Raw genomic sequence first — 19,595 nt, forward strand, 5'->3', positions numbered from 1 at the left:
CTGTTCACACACGGCCACCTCCCCCAGCTCTTCTGAATTCCAGGAGAGCTGCAGCACCTGGTTTGGTGTCACCCAGGCCTGGGTACAATAGCACGAGCTGCTGCACATGGAACACTTGCACAGACCAAGGGAGGTCTCTGCTGGAGCATGTGTGGCACCTCCTTGGGCCACCATCTCAAACAAAGCCACTGCACCACCCTTCACACCCCACTTACCAGCACCAGGTTGAGCCACAGCATTTAAAAGATGATGGTTCTTACAGATCCCAAGGACACTTTTGATTTTTCCACTCACCAAAAAGTGCAAAAAAAAATTGTAAAACCACCTCAGCACTGCATCAGACATCTTTGGCTTCTGAGTACACAAACTCCTTGCCCAGCTGGGAAAGCACTTGAGGATTTACCCATTTTTCAGCCAGACCTGACTTCTCACAGAAACACAACCTCTCCCACCTGCTGCAACAAAAGCCTCCAGCCTGCTCACGGCTCCAAGCTTCCACCTCCAGACAGGCTTTCCTTGGCAAGTCATAGAAGGTCCATCTCTCAAGACATAAGGCATCACCAAACACCTAGTGAAAACCAGTACTAGCAACTCTTGTGCTTGGTTACAGTCTCCTAAGTAGTGTCATTTGGAGTGATTCCTGTACTAGCAGTAGGAGGTTCTATCCTTAACCTGCAGTGACTGCCCACAGCTGGCACCGTAAGCTGCTGTCATAGGTAACTAAAAAAGCCACAGAAACTCCACACAAGTATCAGTCCCATTTTTCAGAATGAAATGGAAACAATATCCCTGTTAACTAAACCATCAGCTATAAGCATTTAAAATCACAGTCAAAACAAACAGAAGTAACAACTACTCCCATGTTACTCCAAGCTGAGGGTGTGAATGCCAACATTTGCATTTTACATTCTCCCTCCTCTACACAGAGGGAAGCACACCCTGATTTAAGGTCATGGACAGGTACCTTGCATTTGGCATGGGGCAGAGGAACACCTGCAGCGAGAAAGGAGCTGGTCCTTGTTGACAGCATCCTTCTGGGAAGAGCAGCTTTTCCATCTGGAGATGGCTGCCAGGTCGCACCGTTGATGTACACAAAGAAAGCAGTCAGTGAGCACACGTGTTAATCCGTTATTATTTATTAGCTGTACAGCAGTATATTCTCCTTCCCAGCTTTCAAACCCCATTACATATTTTATAACAGTATTTTTTCCCCATGTTGGCTTCCTAAAATAATGAAAAATATCACACAGTACAGCTAAGTACAAAAATGCATCAACCTAGAGTCTGATAGCTAAACTGATAGCTCTCTTAAAAGCGATACATAGAAGAAAAATTTGTTTGAAATCAGCAAGACTGAGGCTCTATAAAAAGCTTACATATTTTAACATGTGACATTTTCATATACAGGCATCATTTGTATTTCACATTATTCCTTTTTTTTTCTTTATCAGAGATTCAAAAATTGTAGAATTACTGACCTATTAATAAAATTTCCTGGCCCAGGTTGAGGGCTGCAGTGACCCACTTATAAATCACCACTTTTGTCTTAACATAGGATTCATAAACACAAAATACAACTACAAGATAGAGCAAAGAAAATGTATTCGTGAAATTATAACTCAAAAAGGTTAATTATATGTTTCAAATTGGTTGGATGGTCACATCCACAGGGCAGTGGTCAATGGCTCAGACTCCAGATGGACAGCACTGACTGGTGCCCCTCAGGGGTCCACACTGGGACCAGTGTTATTTAGTATCATCATTAACAGCATAGATGAAGGGATGGAGTACACCCTCAGCGGGTTTGGTAACACCAAGCTTAGGGTGCAGTGACACACCTGAAGGACAGGGCCATCCAGAGGGACCTGGACAAGCTCAGGAAGTGTCCCGTGAGAATCTCATGAGGCTTAACAAGACCCAGGTGGTGCACCTGGCTCAGGGCAACCCTTGGGATGAATTCAGGCTGGGAATGAACAGATCCAGAGCAGTCCTGGGGAAAAGGACTTGGGGGAGCTGGTGGGTGAGACTGGACGTGCTCCAGCCAGCTGTGTGTGCTGGGCTGCATACAGAGCCCTGGGGCAGCAGGAAGGGGAAATTCTGCCCCTCTGCTCCACTCAGGTGAGAGCCCACCTGCAGTGCTGCATCCAGCTCTGGGATCCCTAGGACAAGGACATCGAACCGTCAGAGCGAGTCCAGAGGAGGCCACAAACACGACTTGAGGGATGGAGCACCATTCCTATGAGGAGAGACTGAGAGAGCTGGAGTTATTCAGCTTGGAGAAGAGGTTTCGGGATGACCTAATTGTGGCCTTACAGAACCTGACGGGAGCCTGCAAGAGAGCTGGAGAGGGACTTTTGGCAAGGGAATGGAGAGACAGGACAACAGGGAATGGCTTTAAACTGACAGAGGTCAGGGTTAGATGGGCTATTAGGAAGAAATTCTTCCTTATGAGCGTGGTGAGGCCCTGGCTCAGGTTGTCCAGAGAAATTGTTGCTGCTCCATCCCTGGAAGCGTTCAAGGCCAGGTTGGACAGGGCTTGGTGGAAGCTGGTCTAGTGAAAGTTCACTACAGAACTAATGGCCTGTAAGTGCCTTCTAACCCAAGCCAGTCTAAGATTCTATCAAATACAATTTTTTGTGCTTCAAAACCAGATTTCACATGTGGGTTTCTCTTGTTCTGCAAGCAATAGTCAGGGTACATCTTTTCTCTACCTTATCAACAGCTTTTCCAACATTTACACTCTATCAATTCTCTTGTCACTTAGTTTGAAAGGAATTAGAATACCGGGGTATCTTTAAACTGCATTTTTGCATACCTCTTAATTAATGGAAAAAGATTAAAATGTAAAAAAAAAAAGTTATTTACAAGCTTGACCATTACAGAAATGCTTTGCAGAAAGCAAAGCATATTAAGGACAGAAACCAGTTGGAGCATGCCAAAACTACCATGTGCAGCCGACTTGGAGAACCGGAGCTACTCAGTGGGAGAAAGCAAAAACAAAAAACAAAAAACCAACCAAAAAAACATTTCAAAAGTCTAGAACCCTCCCAAGTCTGCATTTACAGTTAAAAACACTACTGAGAGAAGAGGCTCAAGGACTCTGGGAACTGGAAGGGCAAGTCCGGAGTGGTTTTCCACATACTCTAGTCAAGGCTTCCACTTTTGTATATTAAAACTTTGTGCATGTAAACACGGCCCTTGGACCAGCTTTACAATGCGGTTTAGAGCAAAACTAAATCAAGCATTTCAGAGGAAACCCTCAAGGACTCCAAAATATTTCCTAATGTTCCATGATCCTGTAATGCTAACATAAAACAGCAAGTTCTAGTTAAATCACATTCTAACATCGTTTTATCTCCCAGTATGTTTGGTAAAATGGTCTAAAATGATGCATTTCCCAAAGCCAAGAAAAAAGATTAAAGGAAAAAAATAGATTTGAGCCGCTTAAACACAGCCCAGGCCAGTTCAGTCAGCCAACGTGGTCTTCCTCCATCACCGGTCCATCATGCTGAGAATCATCTCAGGGGTGAGGTCTCCATTGGGAGCTTCCACTACAGCAGGCTGAGCTTCCTCCTCTTCCTCTGCTGTTTCTGCATCAGGTTCTTTCTTCACTTCAACTATAATATTTTCAATTTCACCAGTGTTCTGGTCTTCAACCTGAATGATTGCTGCAGCTGGAAGGGCAAAAACAAAGGAGGAAGGGGGTAGAAACAGATTATTTTACTGTATCCAGAGCCAGCCTGCAAGCCTCAAGAAGCTCTTTGGTAGATCCTTAAGACTATTCCATAGCAAGGGAAGGCGAGGCCCACAGCAAGCACTGCCACATCAGGAGAGCAATTAATCCCACCTCACTCATCTAAGCATCAAGCATCTACTTTCTTGCCCCTCTATGAAGATGGGCTCACAGTACAGTTCCAGCGTGCATTTTCATGCTAACACATTATTTTACAAAATCCATTGTTCAAAAAAATGAACGAAACCAAACCCCGTATCAATATATGGGCCTAAGGCAAAAATTAAACTTCAGGAAAATTTAGTGATGACAAATTCAGCAGTAAATGTTTCCACAGAATAACTCCAGAGAGAAAACAGGCCACACTTTGTAGCACTGAGCAGACAGCCAAGCCACTGAGGAAGCCACCACCTCCTTAAAGGAACTAATTTTCTGTCCTACTTTGACCCTAAAATTTATTTACTTGAATTTTGCAGAGTTACAATGTCTATTCTTAACCACATCCCTGTGGAGTTGACACAACTCCAAGCAAGTTCATTTGTAGCAATACCTGCAAAAACTAGCAGGGTAAGAACACCATGATGTTTTTACTGACAGCCGTTTTCCGAAGGATTCCATGTCAGCAGAGATACCATAATTGGTACAAAAAAGTGAGCAGTTTGCATAACCATGACATGAAACAATACTAAATAAAAAATAACAGCCTTTCTTTTCTAACATGGCCTGAAGCGGTCATGTTCCCTCGACCAGGAAACCCTTGCAACAAATGTCGAAGTGAGCTCTTAGCAATATAGAGACAGTTGCCTACTTTGAAAATAATCTCATTTGAAAGGGATCACATCTACAAGAACAGCCGAATCCAAAGAAAAAGGTGCTCAAACAAGCAGGTTAAGGTAAGCTTCAATTAGTGACTTACGCTGGGATTGTTTTGGTTGAGTGGCAGCTTTGCCTGGTGGTCTTCCTCTTCTTTTCTTACTGGGAGGTGGTGCAGGAGCCTCTTGCTCAACTTCTGGTTCAGCCTCAATTTCTACCGCTGTCTCCTCCTCATCTTCATTATCATCCAAATCTGGTTCAGCATTTTCCTCTGCAAGAAAGGATGCCAGATAAATCTTCAGTTTAAACAGGAATAAAACACATCCATCTGCAGAGAAGCACCATCAAATCCCACCCAAAAGGGATGGATTTGAAGCAGTCAACTCTGCTGAGAAAGAAGGCAAGTAAGGCCTTTGTTCAGAAGCTGTTGCCACAGATTGTTAATCTGTTACCCTCACTTAGAGGGAAAAAGCTGTTCTTCAGAAAGCAAAAAGCAATTTAATTATGTTGATTACGTTGTAAAAGCTACTCTGCACATGCACAAAGGAGCTCAGAGACAACACCACAAGAGACACCAAGTAACACATGGCTGGGCTACTCCCACGCCCATCAGACAGTCCAACAGCCCATCCAAGTCCCACCTGCACAACACAGAGGAGCACAGCATTACACAATGGAAAGTGGGAACCCAAATTCACAACTTCTGAGGAACAAACTTCTTGTCCAGGACACTCCCAGAAGAGCCACCATGTGTGAAACCCATCCCAATGAGTCACAGGAAGCAGCTCTTGAGATCACCTTTGATACTATGGGGTGCTGGGGAATTCCTGGCTGAGACACAATGGGATGCAGGAAAAAGCACATTTTGGATCACAAAGGGCTATTTATAGGATGTTTAGGGGAGGGGATCGGGTGATTTCAAAAGTGTGGGGAAAATAGAGGGACAAGAAGATAAAGGAGGTAACATCCCATGAAAATTACTGTAGCAGACACTGCAGGATCTCTGTGAAAGACAAGAACCCAACAGGCATCCAAGAGCCAATCTCCTACCCCTCAAGCTCTACACTTTATTCTTCAGAACACTCCTTAAAGTTAATAGCTGAGGACCATCAACACATTCAGAACGCTCTGGGCAAAACCAGAGCAGACAAAAAACAGTGAGATATGTCAAAGAGGATAATATTGTTTGGACACCAAAATGATTGCCCTTAAATTTGTAAGGCTGTTCACTAGAGAAGCTTTACTCAAGAATGCATGGGCCACAAGGACACTTCCTTTATCTGACTAATGGGAAAAACCCCAACCCACACTGAGCCATGCAGATGCTGCACGATTTAGCAGTCACTCAAGGGATATCCCTCATGAGCAATTTATTTACTGGATTTCTCAGGTCCCACCTTTTCAGAGATTCTTTACATTCTCCCCTCAACTCCATGTCTATCAATTAACATTCTGTCTAATGCTGGGCAGCCAGGAGACAAAACCATCATCCGATATTTGGTCTTCCCCCCATTAACACAAATAAGTCTATTTCATCCCAGCTTTGCTAGTAATTTTTAGGTATTTAGTAGTTGCCAAACCCCATGAAACTGCAGATCTCCAAATAGACACAACAGTGAATAATGCAATTCCTCAAGCAAGTGATTAGCACATCTTTCTTACAGCTACTCAGCTCTCACTGGTCAATTCTTCCTATCTATCAAATGACCCCTGAGGTCAACCCACACTTGTCACTTCCACTGAAGCTGAAGGGATTCCCTCAGCACAGAGCCCGGGCATCATTCGCTGCATATCATCAGCTCATTAACAAGCCTGACTTTTGACAAGCTTCCTCCTAAAAAACTGCTTTAAACCCAGACCAAACCAACTAAATAAAATGTGAGTTTTCAGAACAGGTTGAACTCCCAGGAAGATTTCAAATCAGATACTAAGAATGCAATACACCAGAATGTCACATTTTGAATTACCTTCCATCAATTATTTTACCCTGCCTTCATGATCTTTTAATGTTTCAAACACACAATTAATTACATGTGCTTAATTCACCTAATATATTTTTCCAAGTATCTATACAAACATGAGTTTTAAGCATCAATTTTTATAGTTTTTGAATCAAGGTTTGCAAATCAGTTGATCATACTCATCCTAAAATTTGTTTGCCATGCAAGATTTTCAGATATACGTTGTCTAGCCAGAAATATCCCTGTTCTCCCAACCTACACCCCTTGATTAATTACATAAAGCACTCCAGATAAAAGACTAATCAGCAACACTCCTTTTGCAAAATCATTTTTGAACTGGTTGGTCTTGAGACTCTAGTTGGCTCTTCCTGTTGAAGACATGATGCAGTTTTTCCTCTACCATGATACAGGACTAGGACTGAGTTTTTCTTTCATATATAGTTTCATCTCCACCATTCCCTTGCCAGCCTTCCTCCACAGAAGTGGAGCCAAACTATTCAGTGGTGGAGTTGTCTGGACAGGCCACCCAGTAATGGTGAAGAAGGATCAAGTAACCTTTCATAGCAATGCACTGCAGAACCATGCAGCCTCTTTTGAGACTCTGAAAAAAAATTACCAGAGTTTCCCACACAGGCAGGTCAGGAATGGCACAGCTGACACACAGGGTGTCAGACTGTTTTTTAAACTACTGTCTTGGAACAGGCCTGGGACAGCAGGATCTACATTACCCCTCACAGGCAGTACATCCCTCTGTACTTGGCCATGTATCACCATATTCTGTGTTTGCCAACCAGACAAGACTCTTCCAAGTGCCAGAAGAAACCTGCAGAACTGGCAAACCAGCAGCTAACACAGAGTGAATCACAGACCTGTAATTCTCAGAAGGTACTGAGCTGTTCTTACCACTATCAGAAGAATCTTCTTTCTTAGAACGCATCTTTCTCTTTCGGCCACGTTTGCCTTTCTTTGTCTCTCCTCCATTCTCTCCTTCCCCACCGTCTAGGCCAGAGCAGTTATCAGCATGTCTGGCCATTGTGTTCTACTCAGTGAAAGATTAAAAACACAAGAAAAATTAAAACATGCTTTGCATTCAAGATCAGACATTCTGACTCTGTATTTTCAAATACATTTCTGGTAACCATGTCTTTTGCTTTTTTTTAAAGAGATTCTTTAGGGGGAATGCGTACATTGATTAATTTTATGAATAAAGTTGCATTTCCACGTTGCTCATGAGATCAACACTAATATGTGTTTGTACCAATTCTGAGTTCTCTCCTCTCTTTTCCTCTCAGAGAGAAGGGCTCTATTAAAAGATTCATACTTTACCCTGTACCTCACCCATCTTTCCTTCTGGGTAGATTTCCCTCCCCTTGGCTAACAAAGCCTCATTTCACCTCAACCCTCCCCAACTGAAAGCATTCTCCCTTACCCTGCGAGTGAATGTTTTGCCACACTTGGAGCAGACAAAGGCAGCAGGGACAAAGTTGGGATCGTGGTATCTCTTGAAGTGCATGTCGAGGAGCTGCTTCTGGCGGAAGGTTTTATCACAATGGCTACAGGCATAAGGCTTTTCTCCAGTATGGGTCCGTTTGTGCATGACCATGTGCCGCTCCTGGCAAGGACAGGAAAAATGGAAACTCAAGTAAATGGATACAGAAAAGCGAATTTTCAGCTAAAACGAGGCCAACATTTTATGGTTAATATCAGGAAAAGAATGATTCTAAAGCAATGCAAGAACATCTTGATTGACGGCATATTCAGTCCTAGTTACTTCTATCCTGTATGGACTCTTATCCCTTGGTCAATGGGTACCATCAAGGTTGTGAATTAGAAGGTTATTCTCTACAGGACAGAATTACACCAAGAAAAGGCCATTTGTACTCTCCTTTATACCCTTCAAAAATTTAAGACAGCTAATTTGATCTTGACAGCTGGTCAAGATCAACAGCTAAGATTTTTATCCTGTACTTTCAGCTCCTGTCTTAACACTCCTAAGGAGTGCCAGTGCCCCCAGCTTACCTGTCTGCAGGCATAATCACACTGGTCACACTTGAAGCGCTTCTCATTCTTGTGGGACTTTTGATGCTGGATGAGGGCATACCTCTCATGGAACACAGCATCACAGTAGCGACACTTCTTGCCCTGCTCAATGTAGGAATGCTGCTTCCGCAAGTGGACACCTACAGGAAAAAGAATCAAAAGCTTTCACCACCATGCCTTTCCAAGTATAAAAGAGGACCCCACAATCCTTCAGTGATCCTTCCTCCCAAGCTCAGCCAAAACAGTGGAATAGTTAATTTAGGATTTAACTAAAAACCTGAAGGACTCGCAAGTAAAACCAACTAGAACCATTTCTAAACAGAAAGAGCTTGCAGAAAAACTCCATTAAGATTTTCCACAGGATTCCAGATTTGGTTATTAGTTGAAATCTGTGCTGATTCAGGATACTTAAATTTGATGACACATGACTGTCTAACTAAAGTGTCTTTGTGGACTGTTATGTCTAAGACTGACTTGAATTGCCTGGATACAGGCAGAAGCCAGGTAATTCAGTGGGGGGAAACAGGATTTTCTGCAGGATTAGAAGTCAGAGTGACAGGACTAGAAGGCAACAGGGATACCAGCAGATAATCCCCAACAGAGGTTTTAGTCACTTCTTTAAAATCCTCCAACTAAGAGCATACCACAGCTGCACGGGGCAGCTTAGTGTAGATTAAAGCATTATTAGAAGAAAAATTCTTCATAGCTAACATCAGTTTTCCTCTGTTGTAAATCAGCTTGTTTGCTCCTGACATCAACTGACTGCCTTCCTCTCAAACTGCCTCTCACTGTAGCACTTGTCTTTACTGGAAGAAAGCCTGTGTTCCCATTACTTTGGTGATAATTCTGTTTAAAGACAGAAAGTTCTGCCAAATCGTGGCTCCTTCCTTCCCCTCAGCTGCTCTGGGCACAATATTGTTTGTCACCTTCAAAAACATAAGAGCTTGCCTGCTGGAATCACACTGGGTACTGCTCACTAGATCAGGAATGTCCTACTGCAAGGATTCGGGTTTTTTTTGAGCACACAGCTCCAAATCCTGGAAAGTTAAATGTTTGGTCTAATTCAAACCTTTTAATTTGATGAAAATATCTCTGCATGAAACTTAATGGCCTCCAATGTGCAGAAGGGTAAGTTAAGTGATCTTCTTGCTTTTCAGATCCCAATCCTTACGCTATTGAAATCTCAGTCCAAGTTCAATAAATGCCTTGCATCTATGGGCAAACAGTAATTTACCTTGTATGCTTGGAAATAAAAGAAATCAAATAATGAGAAGAAACTGAAAAATTTCCTAAATTTGCAGCAGCTATGGTAAGCTAAAGGTGTGTGCTACCAGCTCCAGATGTGAAGCTGTGCTTCATGCTGTGCAGTTAGCAGACTGGGTATTGGGTTAAGAGACAGCAGCTGGGTTATGTGAACTCTGATTCTGGGGAGTTTTGTACCATCTTCAGCAAATGGCCACGTTTGGGAGACACATACCCAGGTCACTCTTTCTCGCTATAACAGTATCACAGTGAGGGCAGTGGAATTTGGCCACATTCTCCGTGTGCTTCTGCAAAATGTGCATCTTCATGGTACCGCTCTGAGTGAAGCGAGCGTGGCAGATGTAACATTCATATGGCTTCTCTCCTTCAGGAGTAAAATGAAATAAATAGAACAAGTACTTTTATTAAAAGAAATCTCATCAAGAAGCCCCAAACAACCTCCCAGAAACTTGCAATACATAGCTAGACAATAGATATTGTAATCCTACAAAGCACTCAATAACATCTTTTTCTGCAAGTTATAGCTCCAGTAAACATCTTTCTACAAAGAAACTAAAGTTCAATCCTTAAGGAAGTTACATTATTCTTACTCTGAGAAATGCAGGCAAGACCTACATGCAGGCTGTCAGAAGAGAGCAAGTGACATCAGATTTTTTTGGGGTGGAGGTTGTGAATGTTCATGTATACAAAAAAGGGCATCTTTCCCCCCTTCAATTTTAGCAATATGATTAATTTGGCACTGCAGTAACACTCTGTGCTAAAATCATCCCTATTTATATTGAAGAAAAAAATAGCATCTTTATGAACTAGCATGCATGAGACGCTATTAAAAATGCACCGGAGCATGAAACTGCAAATGGCTCTACTCTTCAACTGGAACACTGCAAACAGAAGAAGTTTCTTCTGTTCATACTAGAGGTGCCTACATTTTATCACCTCACAGTCAAGCTAGAAAACAGAATCCTCCAAGCTCATTTCTCAGTGCAGTAATTTAATCAGGCTATAAATTGACAACTGCTTACAAAATATGCTGCACTCTCTTCAGCTACACACTTTATAAAGGTTTTGTATTAAACTACACCACAGTATTTGTTTGCTGTACAGCAGATACTGCAGCCTCAGCACTCTGACACTAAGAGAATATGGCATCAGTACCAGAGTGGGTCCTCATGTGCCTCTTCAGTTTGTAGGTGTCTCTGCTGGCATAGCTGCACAGGCTGCACTGGAACGGGCGCTCTCCGGTGTGTGAACGGATGTGGCGTTTCAATTTGCTAACCTGGAAGCCAAGAGCAAGACTGAAGTCAGCAAGATGAGCAGGCCAGACTGCCAAAACTACAAGAGTTTAAGGCAGTTTATATTTACTTAGGCATAAAACCAAACAAGCACATTTCAGTGCCATTTTCCCATTGCACACAAGCCACTTGCTCCTGCCCACTCTACCTCACTTCCCACCTTCACTCCCAGTCTTGCCTGATGCTTGTTCCCACACTCAATGATTTAGACTCTGTGTTCACCCTACTGTTATTGACCATCTCAGCATCTAGAGGCACCCTAACATTTTAAAATATCCTGGAGAGACACAGGGAAGTAGTGCGGGGAAACAGCATGGGGAAGCTTAATTCTTTTCTACTCCTGCATTTATTTAGAAGGTACAAACCCAGCTCAAAGCAAGAACACCAACAGTATGGCATTTTCTATTCCAGCCTGATCACGCTGCTTAATCACCAACTTATGCCTACAAAACGCAGCATGACCTCATAAGGACTAACTTGGTTATTCTTTCCTAATTTATACTATAAAACCTCTGCAACATAACTTATTCAGAACTCAAACCACAGGACCTGAAGTGACAGCACTGCAGGCATAGCGTGGGCAGGAAAAAAACCCTGAAGCCCCTACTCAAGCTCTCCCACTGTAGCCTTCTTCCACTGCAGACATTTCACTTTTTAAAAAATTATGTTGCTCATCATCTGGCTCAAGTTTCCTTTCACAATATAAAAGCTGTCCTATAAAATATCTAACAATACTGCATGGAGGGAAGGCATTCAAGAATGTCTTATCTGTTCAGGCAAATTAAGCTATCATCTAACATTAGCAAAGCTGCTTCTCATCAATACTGAGACAAAGGCTCATTAGTTTTAGCTACAGACGTCTTCGTGGCATAAACAGATAACGTGCAGAATGCACATTTCTAAAATGGGAGGACACTAGACTGAAAGGACATCCCACTGCAGCAGGAAATGTCTGTCTCCTTCAACACGAAGCACACTACAATTCCTGCAATCAGCTTAAAGGACAAGTCATTTAAGAAACTGTGACAACTACTGACCCCAGAGAGGAAATAGGTATCACCCAGAAGTTCTGTAAGTGATCTCAAACTGCTTTCTGATTCACTGAGGAAGCTCCACCATTTGCTTCCAAGAGCAGCCCTGAGTTATAACTTATTTTGCCCAGAGCCTTTCAACCAAATGGCCAAAGAGGAAATGCCTAAGAACAGAGTTTGTAACAGATGGTGAACAAGCTTTGAAGCACACAAGGAAGCATTCAGCACTGTAACAAGTCCCATACCTCCACACTGGCATAGTCACACATGGAACATTTGAATGGTTTCTCGTGGGTGTGTTTGTAGCGGCGATGCCGAACCAACTCTCCACTGGTCACAAAGGCCATGTCGCAGTCTGGGCACTTGTGAGGGCGAGTACCTAAAGGTGTGCAGCAACACAGGAAGACAGTGACACACAGATTTAGTGACAAGAAAATATGGGACAGCGCTGGTTGTGGATGTTTTATTTTTTGCTTTTAAAGTGAATTAGCAACACTGCTTTCATGTTTTGAAAAATTAAATTAGAGCAACAGAATGCACATAAGTCAGAGGTTTTGTATAAATAACTAATAGATTTGAGATCTTAGAAATTAATATCCTTTCAGTGAGGAAACAGACTCCTTTATTTTTGTACCGCTTGGTTGTTTACACATTAGAAACCAGTTAGTTAGACATAACTTCAGTAAGCAGAAAAAATGAGGTATTATGAACTACGCTCTTTTTTGGCAGTAAGGCACAACAAGCTGAAAACACGAGTGCTTATACCCAAGGCAAAGAGGACATTTCTTTAACTTCAGGTAACTTGAGATCAAGCCCAGGATCAATTTTGTACTTTTGAACAGGATAAGCTCTGCACCTGACCTGGCCAGGCAAAAAACAACTACATCATTTCCTCTTTTCTAGCTTGTTCCGTAAGAGGAAGTAGAAATACAAGAAGGGTCTATCTTCAATCTATTTGCTCTGATAGCAGAGCAGATTCTACAAAAACAATGTATGCAAAACCAGAGCACCTGTGTGAGTGTTGAGGTGGTTCCTCAGCAATGTGACTGTCCGGAAAGCCCTGCCACAGAGATGGCACTTGTGTGGTCTTTCATCGGTGTGGCTTTTCATGTGGCGGTCCAAGTTGGAACGACGCGGACAAGTGTAACTGCACAGTTCGCACTGGAATGTCTTCTTTACACCTGGCCATGAAGGAAAGCACCTTTAGTCTTTGACAGTACTGCTGTCTACTGTGTATAAGGGGAAAGATTCTTGGAACTACTACTTAACTACTGCAAGGCATGCACCACTAAATCCAACTGCATTGCCTGTGGCTGGTTTGGATTCGATTTTCACTGGTATGCCAGCACTTAATGTTCCTTCTGCACTCTAAAAACCTCACAGTTTTAACAAAAATCAAACAGACTTATTACTGTATTTTGCACCATCTACCTTATCCAGCAACTGGTTAGGAAAAAGCCCACAGAATTCATTATACCATTGGCTCCTGATATAACACATGCACACAAACTGTTACATGTGTAGTACAGCAAAGAGAACAATCTTTTCAATCATAGTTGTATGAGAATATTAATGCCACAGTATAATTATGGAAAATGATCTCCCTATCAGCCTATAGAGAGGAGAAGGGAGGTGTGACCAAGAAACACTGCAGTCAAGCACTATTACATTGTGAGCAAGCAGCACTGGGCATGTCTGCTCTCCTCTCACTTGCACATATTGGTTCACCTCAATCACCACAACAAAAGCATTTTCAAAATCCATTTGCAGATGGAGAACTTACCTTTCTTTTTAATTTTTGTTGGTTTTGGTGGCTTCATATTGCCCACCACTTTTTCTGCATTAACCTCGGACAACAAACCCTCCTGCTGCTCCTCTTCAAAATCATATACAGAGACATCCACATCTTTGCCTTCCTCAGTGTAGCGAAGCTTACTCTTTTTGTTTTTCTTCGTTTTTTTGGCTGGTGGCTGATAATCTGGATCTTTTTGCCAATTGGGATCTTCCTGTGGCTGAAGTTCACCTTGTTCCAGTGTCTCCACCTCACCATTTGCACCCACTTTCACGACTTGGAAGCCTTCTGGTAAAGGGAGGGTGTGACAGATCATGGGCTCCCCCTCCTGCAGGCCTCCTTTGGAAACCTCATTTTCATAAGCTCCCTGCAGTTCTTCCACAGATGTGGTGGCAACAGGTACAGTCACTGGTACAGGTACTTGGACCAGCTGAAGCTCACCAAGGTTTATAGGTTGCTCTTCCATATTAACAACCTGAAGTGTTATGATCTGTGTGTCATCCACAGTAGCCTCAGTTTCTTGAGGCACTGCACCTTCCATTACTTCGGTCTTCATTTGAAGAAGAGTTGGATCCAGCTGATCCATCATCACCATCTGCACCCCACTGCTGACATCCTGCACCACTTCACTTCCATCTGCTTGGTTTGGTGGTATATGACAAGCATCATCCTCTTGCCCACCTTCACGGCGTCTTTGATAGGTTTTCCTCTCTTTTCCCTTAATGAAAGTTTCTGATTCCTCCACAATAGCGTCGACTGCCTCACCTTCCATTTCACCTTCCTGCTGTAAAAACAAGAAAATGAATGCTGCACACCATCCAAAGTATTTAACAACTGCACAAAGCCCACAGAAGAACAAGTTGCCCAACTGGAAACACCCAACTCATCCCGATCATATTGAGAGAACAGGAGCTGAGTGCTGTAGGTCTCCACAAGCCCATGACCACTGCAAACCAAGGCAATCACAGCATGATGCCTGCAGTGAGACAACTGTATCAGCTTCTTGGAAAGGAAGGAAAGCAAGGATGAGAGATTAAGTGATACACATTGCTCAAATACCACAAATCCCACCAGCAAGATGCACAGCAGTATTATTCCTTACTGAGCTTGTTTAATCATTTCACATAGCTTAGCAATACCAGAGGCAGTCTGTGGCTATAAATTTTAAAGGTACAAAATTACCACACTGTTAAAATGAAAAAGCCAACATTAAAGAAAGTATTACATTTGAGAACTTATTTCATATCAAGCTACTATTACTTCAAGTCTAAACTCCTCTGAACAAGGATATAAAGGAGTTAGGCGAGTATGCCTCCTGTAAGCAGCCTGGAGTTCAATTCCTGCTCCCACCTCTGGCACCGCTGGACCTTGAAGATGCACTATGCACTCCCTCCTCAGCTGAATGAGCCATAGCAGGAGGCACAGCTCAGGCAAAATCTTAATTCAATGTAAGTGATGTAGACTCTGAGGATCTCATGACACCTGTGTTAAATCCATCCATCCAGTCACAAACAAACAACAGTACAGAAGCTCAGCATTTTGGTGGGCCTTAACTGGAACTCTGACAATAGCTGCATGCAAATGTAACACTAAGGTTTTGTGCCTCCTCAGATCACCCAGTGTTCTTCCCTGCAGTTGGGGAAAAATATTAAACTCTTGTATTCTCATTATGCAGGAAGGTTGTTCCAAGAGTATTAAGAGCTAAAGGAAATTATCATTTTGCAGCTGTCTTTTCCCCAAATGAAAGGAGTAAGATTATAGTAAAGGAAAATTTTATAAGTCCATCCCTGTTCCAGGTGGTTTACTTTGTAGAAATAAAAGGAGGTCCCAAACCACATCAAACACTTGCCCTGCATCAGGACACAATTTCTTATACTCCTCATTAAGCATTAAAAAGGTACCAAAGTCAATTTTGGCTAAGAAGAAAGTAACAAAAAAGCCAGCTTCTTTACTAAGCCTGTGAAAAATTCCTGAATGCAGTTCCAGATTTGCTATGAGACTTCTGTGTTTTCCCATTAGACTGACTGGCCTCTCAGACCAGCTAAGTGAATTAATATAAATATTTAATCTCCCTTGCTAACTCAACACTTTAAAATGCCCATACTATTTGCAAGTATCTATGCTTAATCTTGTGTACTCAATTTTAATTTTACACATAAACAAGAAACCCAGCTATCAAGTCTCCATCAGCTTTAAAAATCACAAGACATGCAATTGCTATTATTTTTAGAGAGTTCTTGCTTTTACTCTACTATCTTTTCTAGTATCCTCCACTTCTGCTGTAAAAACAATAAAGCTCATCTTGTTCTTCAGTCTGCCCAGACTAGGGACATAAATTAGCGTGGTGTCTTGACACTCATGATGTCGTGGGCAGCCACAGTCTCCAGAGGGCACCAGATACCCAGGAATACCGACATATGGCTTCCTGCGCACTCCCTGCAGGGATCCCGCCTCTCCCTTCCTTTACCACCCGTCAGCTCTTCAAGTCGGAGCAAATCCATATGGACAAACAGCTGAAGTACACGAGATGATGTAAGTACTTAACACCAGACAGCAGGCAATCAGAATAGAGAAGGTCTTTGGCCTACAGCAACTGCAAAAGTGTTTTACAATTATCTTAAGTATCTGCAGAGAGAAGACTTTCCAGGTGAGCAAAAATGTCTGAACAAAAAAGAGGAAGGACATAGATAAACAAAACATCAAAATGTGGTGAATGGGCAAGGAGGTAACAATAAACTATGTAAGATGGAGGGGGAAAAATGGCAAAAGTCCATCTGCAAAGCTAATGCAACTTTGGTGCCGAGCAGAGGTGGAGCACTCACAAAGACCTTCACATTCACTGTCAATATCAGCTGGTAACAACGCTGTTAAGTCACCTGAAAGCAAGCCAACAGGCCAAAATTTGCCGGTGTCCTCTATCTTTCTATGGTGGAGTAGTAGGAAGGCACTACTTCTGACTTGTAAAGCAGAAAATCCTATGTCCACCAAGGAACAGGACACTGGGATATACATGAAGACTTTGGCATATGGCTCAGCAAGTTTGCCAGCCTAGGAATGCAGGTGTACAGGGAGACCAAGGAAATGCCTGCAGCGAGATTCAGGTTAAAGACACTCACAGTGAAGGGTGTACCTGTGTGAAAGGAATGGATGGATTCTTACAGCCGTCCGGTAAAGGAACTCAGACCCCGCTATTGCTCCCTGTCCCTCTGTCACCTCTCACCCCGTTTCCGATCGCGCGGCTATCGGGGTTACACTGCGGGGCACGGCTGCCCCCGAGCGGCGAGAGGCTGAACTGCAGCGGGGCTGGGGCCTCCATCCCTGCCTGCCACTGCATCCCAACCCTGCCATCTCCATCCCTGTCTGCCCCTGCCCTCCGAGCCTGCCACCTGTGTCACCTCCATCCCTGCCTGCCGCTGCACCCCAACCCTGCCATCTCCATCCCTGTCTGCCCCTGCCCTCCGAGCCTGCCACCTGTGTCACCTCCATCCCTGTCTGCTGCTGCACCCCAACCCTGCCATCTCCATCCCTGTCTGCCCCTGCCCTCCGAGCCTGCCACCTGTGTCACCTCCATCCCTGCCTGCCGCTGCACCCCAACCCTGCCACCTCTGTTACTTCCATTGCTGCCCAGCAATGAACCCCAACCCTGCCACCTCCGTGTCACCTCCATCCCTGCCCAGCACTTCCACTGTCCCCTGCTCACCACTGCACCCTGATCCTGCCACCTCCGTCACCTCTCTGCCTCTGCCACCGTCCCAGTACGCTACGTCCTGCCCCTGCCACTTCCACTGTCCCCTGCTGGCTGCTGCACCCTGACCCAGATTCCCTGGCCTCCAACCCTCAGCATTTACACCTGCCTATTCCAAAGTATCCACTATCGTCTGTTCCTTTCCATCAAAGTTAGTTCATCTGAAAATGTGTTTTTAAACCAGACTCTTGCCACAGGGGAAATGTCACAATATACTAAATGTCATATTAACTACATATAAAAATCACAGAAATATACAGGAGTCATCTCACTTGATACTTTGGACAGCTCAAAAATCTCATGAAATTGCTGAGACTTCCTCTGAAGAAGTGTGAATTTACAAATTAAAAAATTCTTCAACTGCAAGGATGTACCCTAATTTTGAGAGGAAAATGTATGGGTGCTTTCCTGTTAAATGAGCTCTCTGTAAAGACTCCATGTCTGCTCTGCTCCATCTCTGCAAAGTGAAGCTTTGCACTGGCTATCCATGCCACTTCTCAATCACTCTGTCTCGAACAATTTGCTACTTTTTTTACTTATTCTTTTTTCTTTACCTGAATTCTCCTTTTTCATTAAGTGAGTCTCACATAAATACAAGTTTTGTATTTACTGGAGGACATGTGTCATTTGCTACAGCTAAGACCATTATAGCAGAATACCAGGAATAAAAACTGCAGTTTCTCTCAACTTTTTATTTCTGGCTTTTGTCTCCAGCTCTCTTCCTACCAGTTACTGCTACCTTACACCAACAGCTCGGTTCCACAATGACTGAATCTAAAAAGGAAAACAGAGCAGCAGGTTAAAAGATACAGAAAATCAAGACTGAAAAAAAAAGCAAAAGAGAAAATATTCCACAATAAGGAGAATGACCAAAAAAAGACCAAAGATCTGAAAACACAGTTCCCACTAATAGCTCAAGCCAGCCTTTCCCCATGGGCTCACTCAGCAGGCTCTACCAAGAGATACTGTGACACTGAACAGCTCAGTGCACTGTCACAATCCAATTAGCCAGGTAAGGAGCTGTGACATCCAAACAACAGACCTAAGCTTGCTCAGACAACTGATGGACAGCCCATCTCAAAAGCCACCACAAGCAGATATAAGTGCTGTGCATTTCATACAACTGACACCTCATTCCAATAAAAAGAATCAAAAGGTTACTTGAGAGAAAGTAATTTAGTGCCAACTGTCCTAGCAGAGGAGAGTCTCAGCCCAGATACACTCACTTTTTTCCCCAATATCCAATCTAACCATGCCCTGTGTCAGTGGGCAGCCATTCCCCCTTGCCTGGTCACTCCATGCCTTTGTCCAAAGATCCTCTCCAGCTCTCTTGAATCCCTTTAGGTACTTGAAGGGAATTGCAGGAGCATTAAAAACAACTTGCTGAGGTACTCAATACACAAAGTACAAACCCAGAGGCATGGATGGTTAGTGGCAGTGCCTACTGTTTTTAGTGCTGTTATTTATAATAAAGCTACTATCAAAAAGGCATTAGTCTGCCTCTCAGCCATGTTAAAATCAAGGAACCCTGAATTGCATCAAGTTTCATGTACCAAATCATACAAAAATATTTATTTTTCCCAAACAAGGCACAGTCTCTATAAAAACTGCTGGGACACTAATGCAATTAAAAAGTACATTTAGTGCTGTAATATGCACTTAACTTGTGAAAAAAAAAATTAAAACTCCAATAGAAACAATGAAGCCAAATGCTGTCAGTAAATTTTTGACATTTGTAAAATAATGAAAATTATCAGCAGCTACATTAGTGCAAACAACCCGATCACCTTGCACCATATTCAGGCCTTGAATTCAAGTCAATCCACATACAGATCCCACTCAAAAACTGACATGGCTTTGACACTTATAGATTAGCCACTTACTAAAAATTACATGGGAGCAGAAATAAAGCCTAATGTTAAAAC

The 19,595-nt window shown here is 43.1% G+C and overlaps 1 protein-coding gene across 5 annotated transcripts in view; it reads right to left on the minus strand.

Annotated features, from left to right (window-relative positions):
• Positions 1 to 1,120: 1,120 nt before the first annotated feature.
• The window catches only part of CTCF (CCCTC-binding factor), a 34,868-nt gene continuing 16,393 nt past the window's right edge, over positions 1,121 to 19,595 (minus strand). For 3 of the 5 annotated variants that reach the window (XM_088171983.1, XM_014880730.2, XM_088171984.1), the window contains 10 exons: positions 13,917 to 14,709; positions 13,144 to 13,314; positions 12,379 to 12,512; positions 10,966 to 11,086; positions 10,025 to 10,174; positions 8,527 to 8,687; positions 7,937 to 8,119; positions 7,411 to 7,546; positions 4,650 to 4,817; positions 1,121 to 3,674 (listed from right to left, as the gene is read on the minus strand). In XM_088171983.1, the coding sequence (XP_088028109.1) occupies positions 3,493 to 3,674; positions 4,650 to 4,817; positions 7,411 to 7,546; positions 7,937 to 8,119; positions 8,527 to 8,687; positions 10,025 to 10,174; positions 10,966 to 11,086; positions 12,379 to 12,512; positions 13,144 to 13,314; positions 13,917 to 14,697 (2,187 nt within the window). In that variant the 5' untranslated portion in view covers positions 14,698 to 14,709 and the 3' untranslated portion in view covers positions 1,121 to 3,492. The remainder of the gene's footprint in view (positions 3,675 to 4,649; positions 4,818 to 7,410; positions 7,547 to 7,936; positions 8,120 to 8,526; positions 8,688 to 10,024; positions 10,175 to 10,965; positions 11,087 to 12,378; positions 12,513 to 13,143; positions 13,315 to 13,916; positions 14,710 to 19,595) is intronic. The other 2 variants (XM_088171985.1, XM_088171982.1) reach the window with 1 other exon arrangement.

The sequence above is a fragment of the Sturnus vulgaris genome, chromosome 12, assembly GCF_052056855.1.
Source record: "Sturnus vulgaris isolate bStuVul1 chromosome 12, bStuVul1.hap1, whole genome shotgun sequence".
Lineage (NCBI taxonomy): Eukaryota > Metazoa > Chordata > Aves > Passeriformes > Sturnidae > Sturnus > Sturnus vulgaris.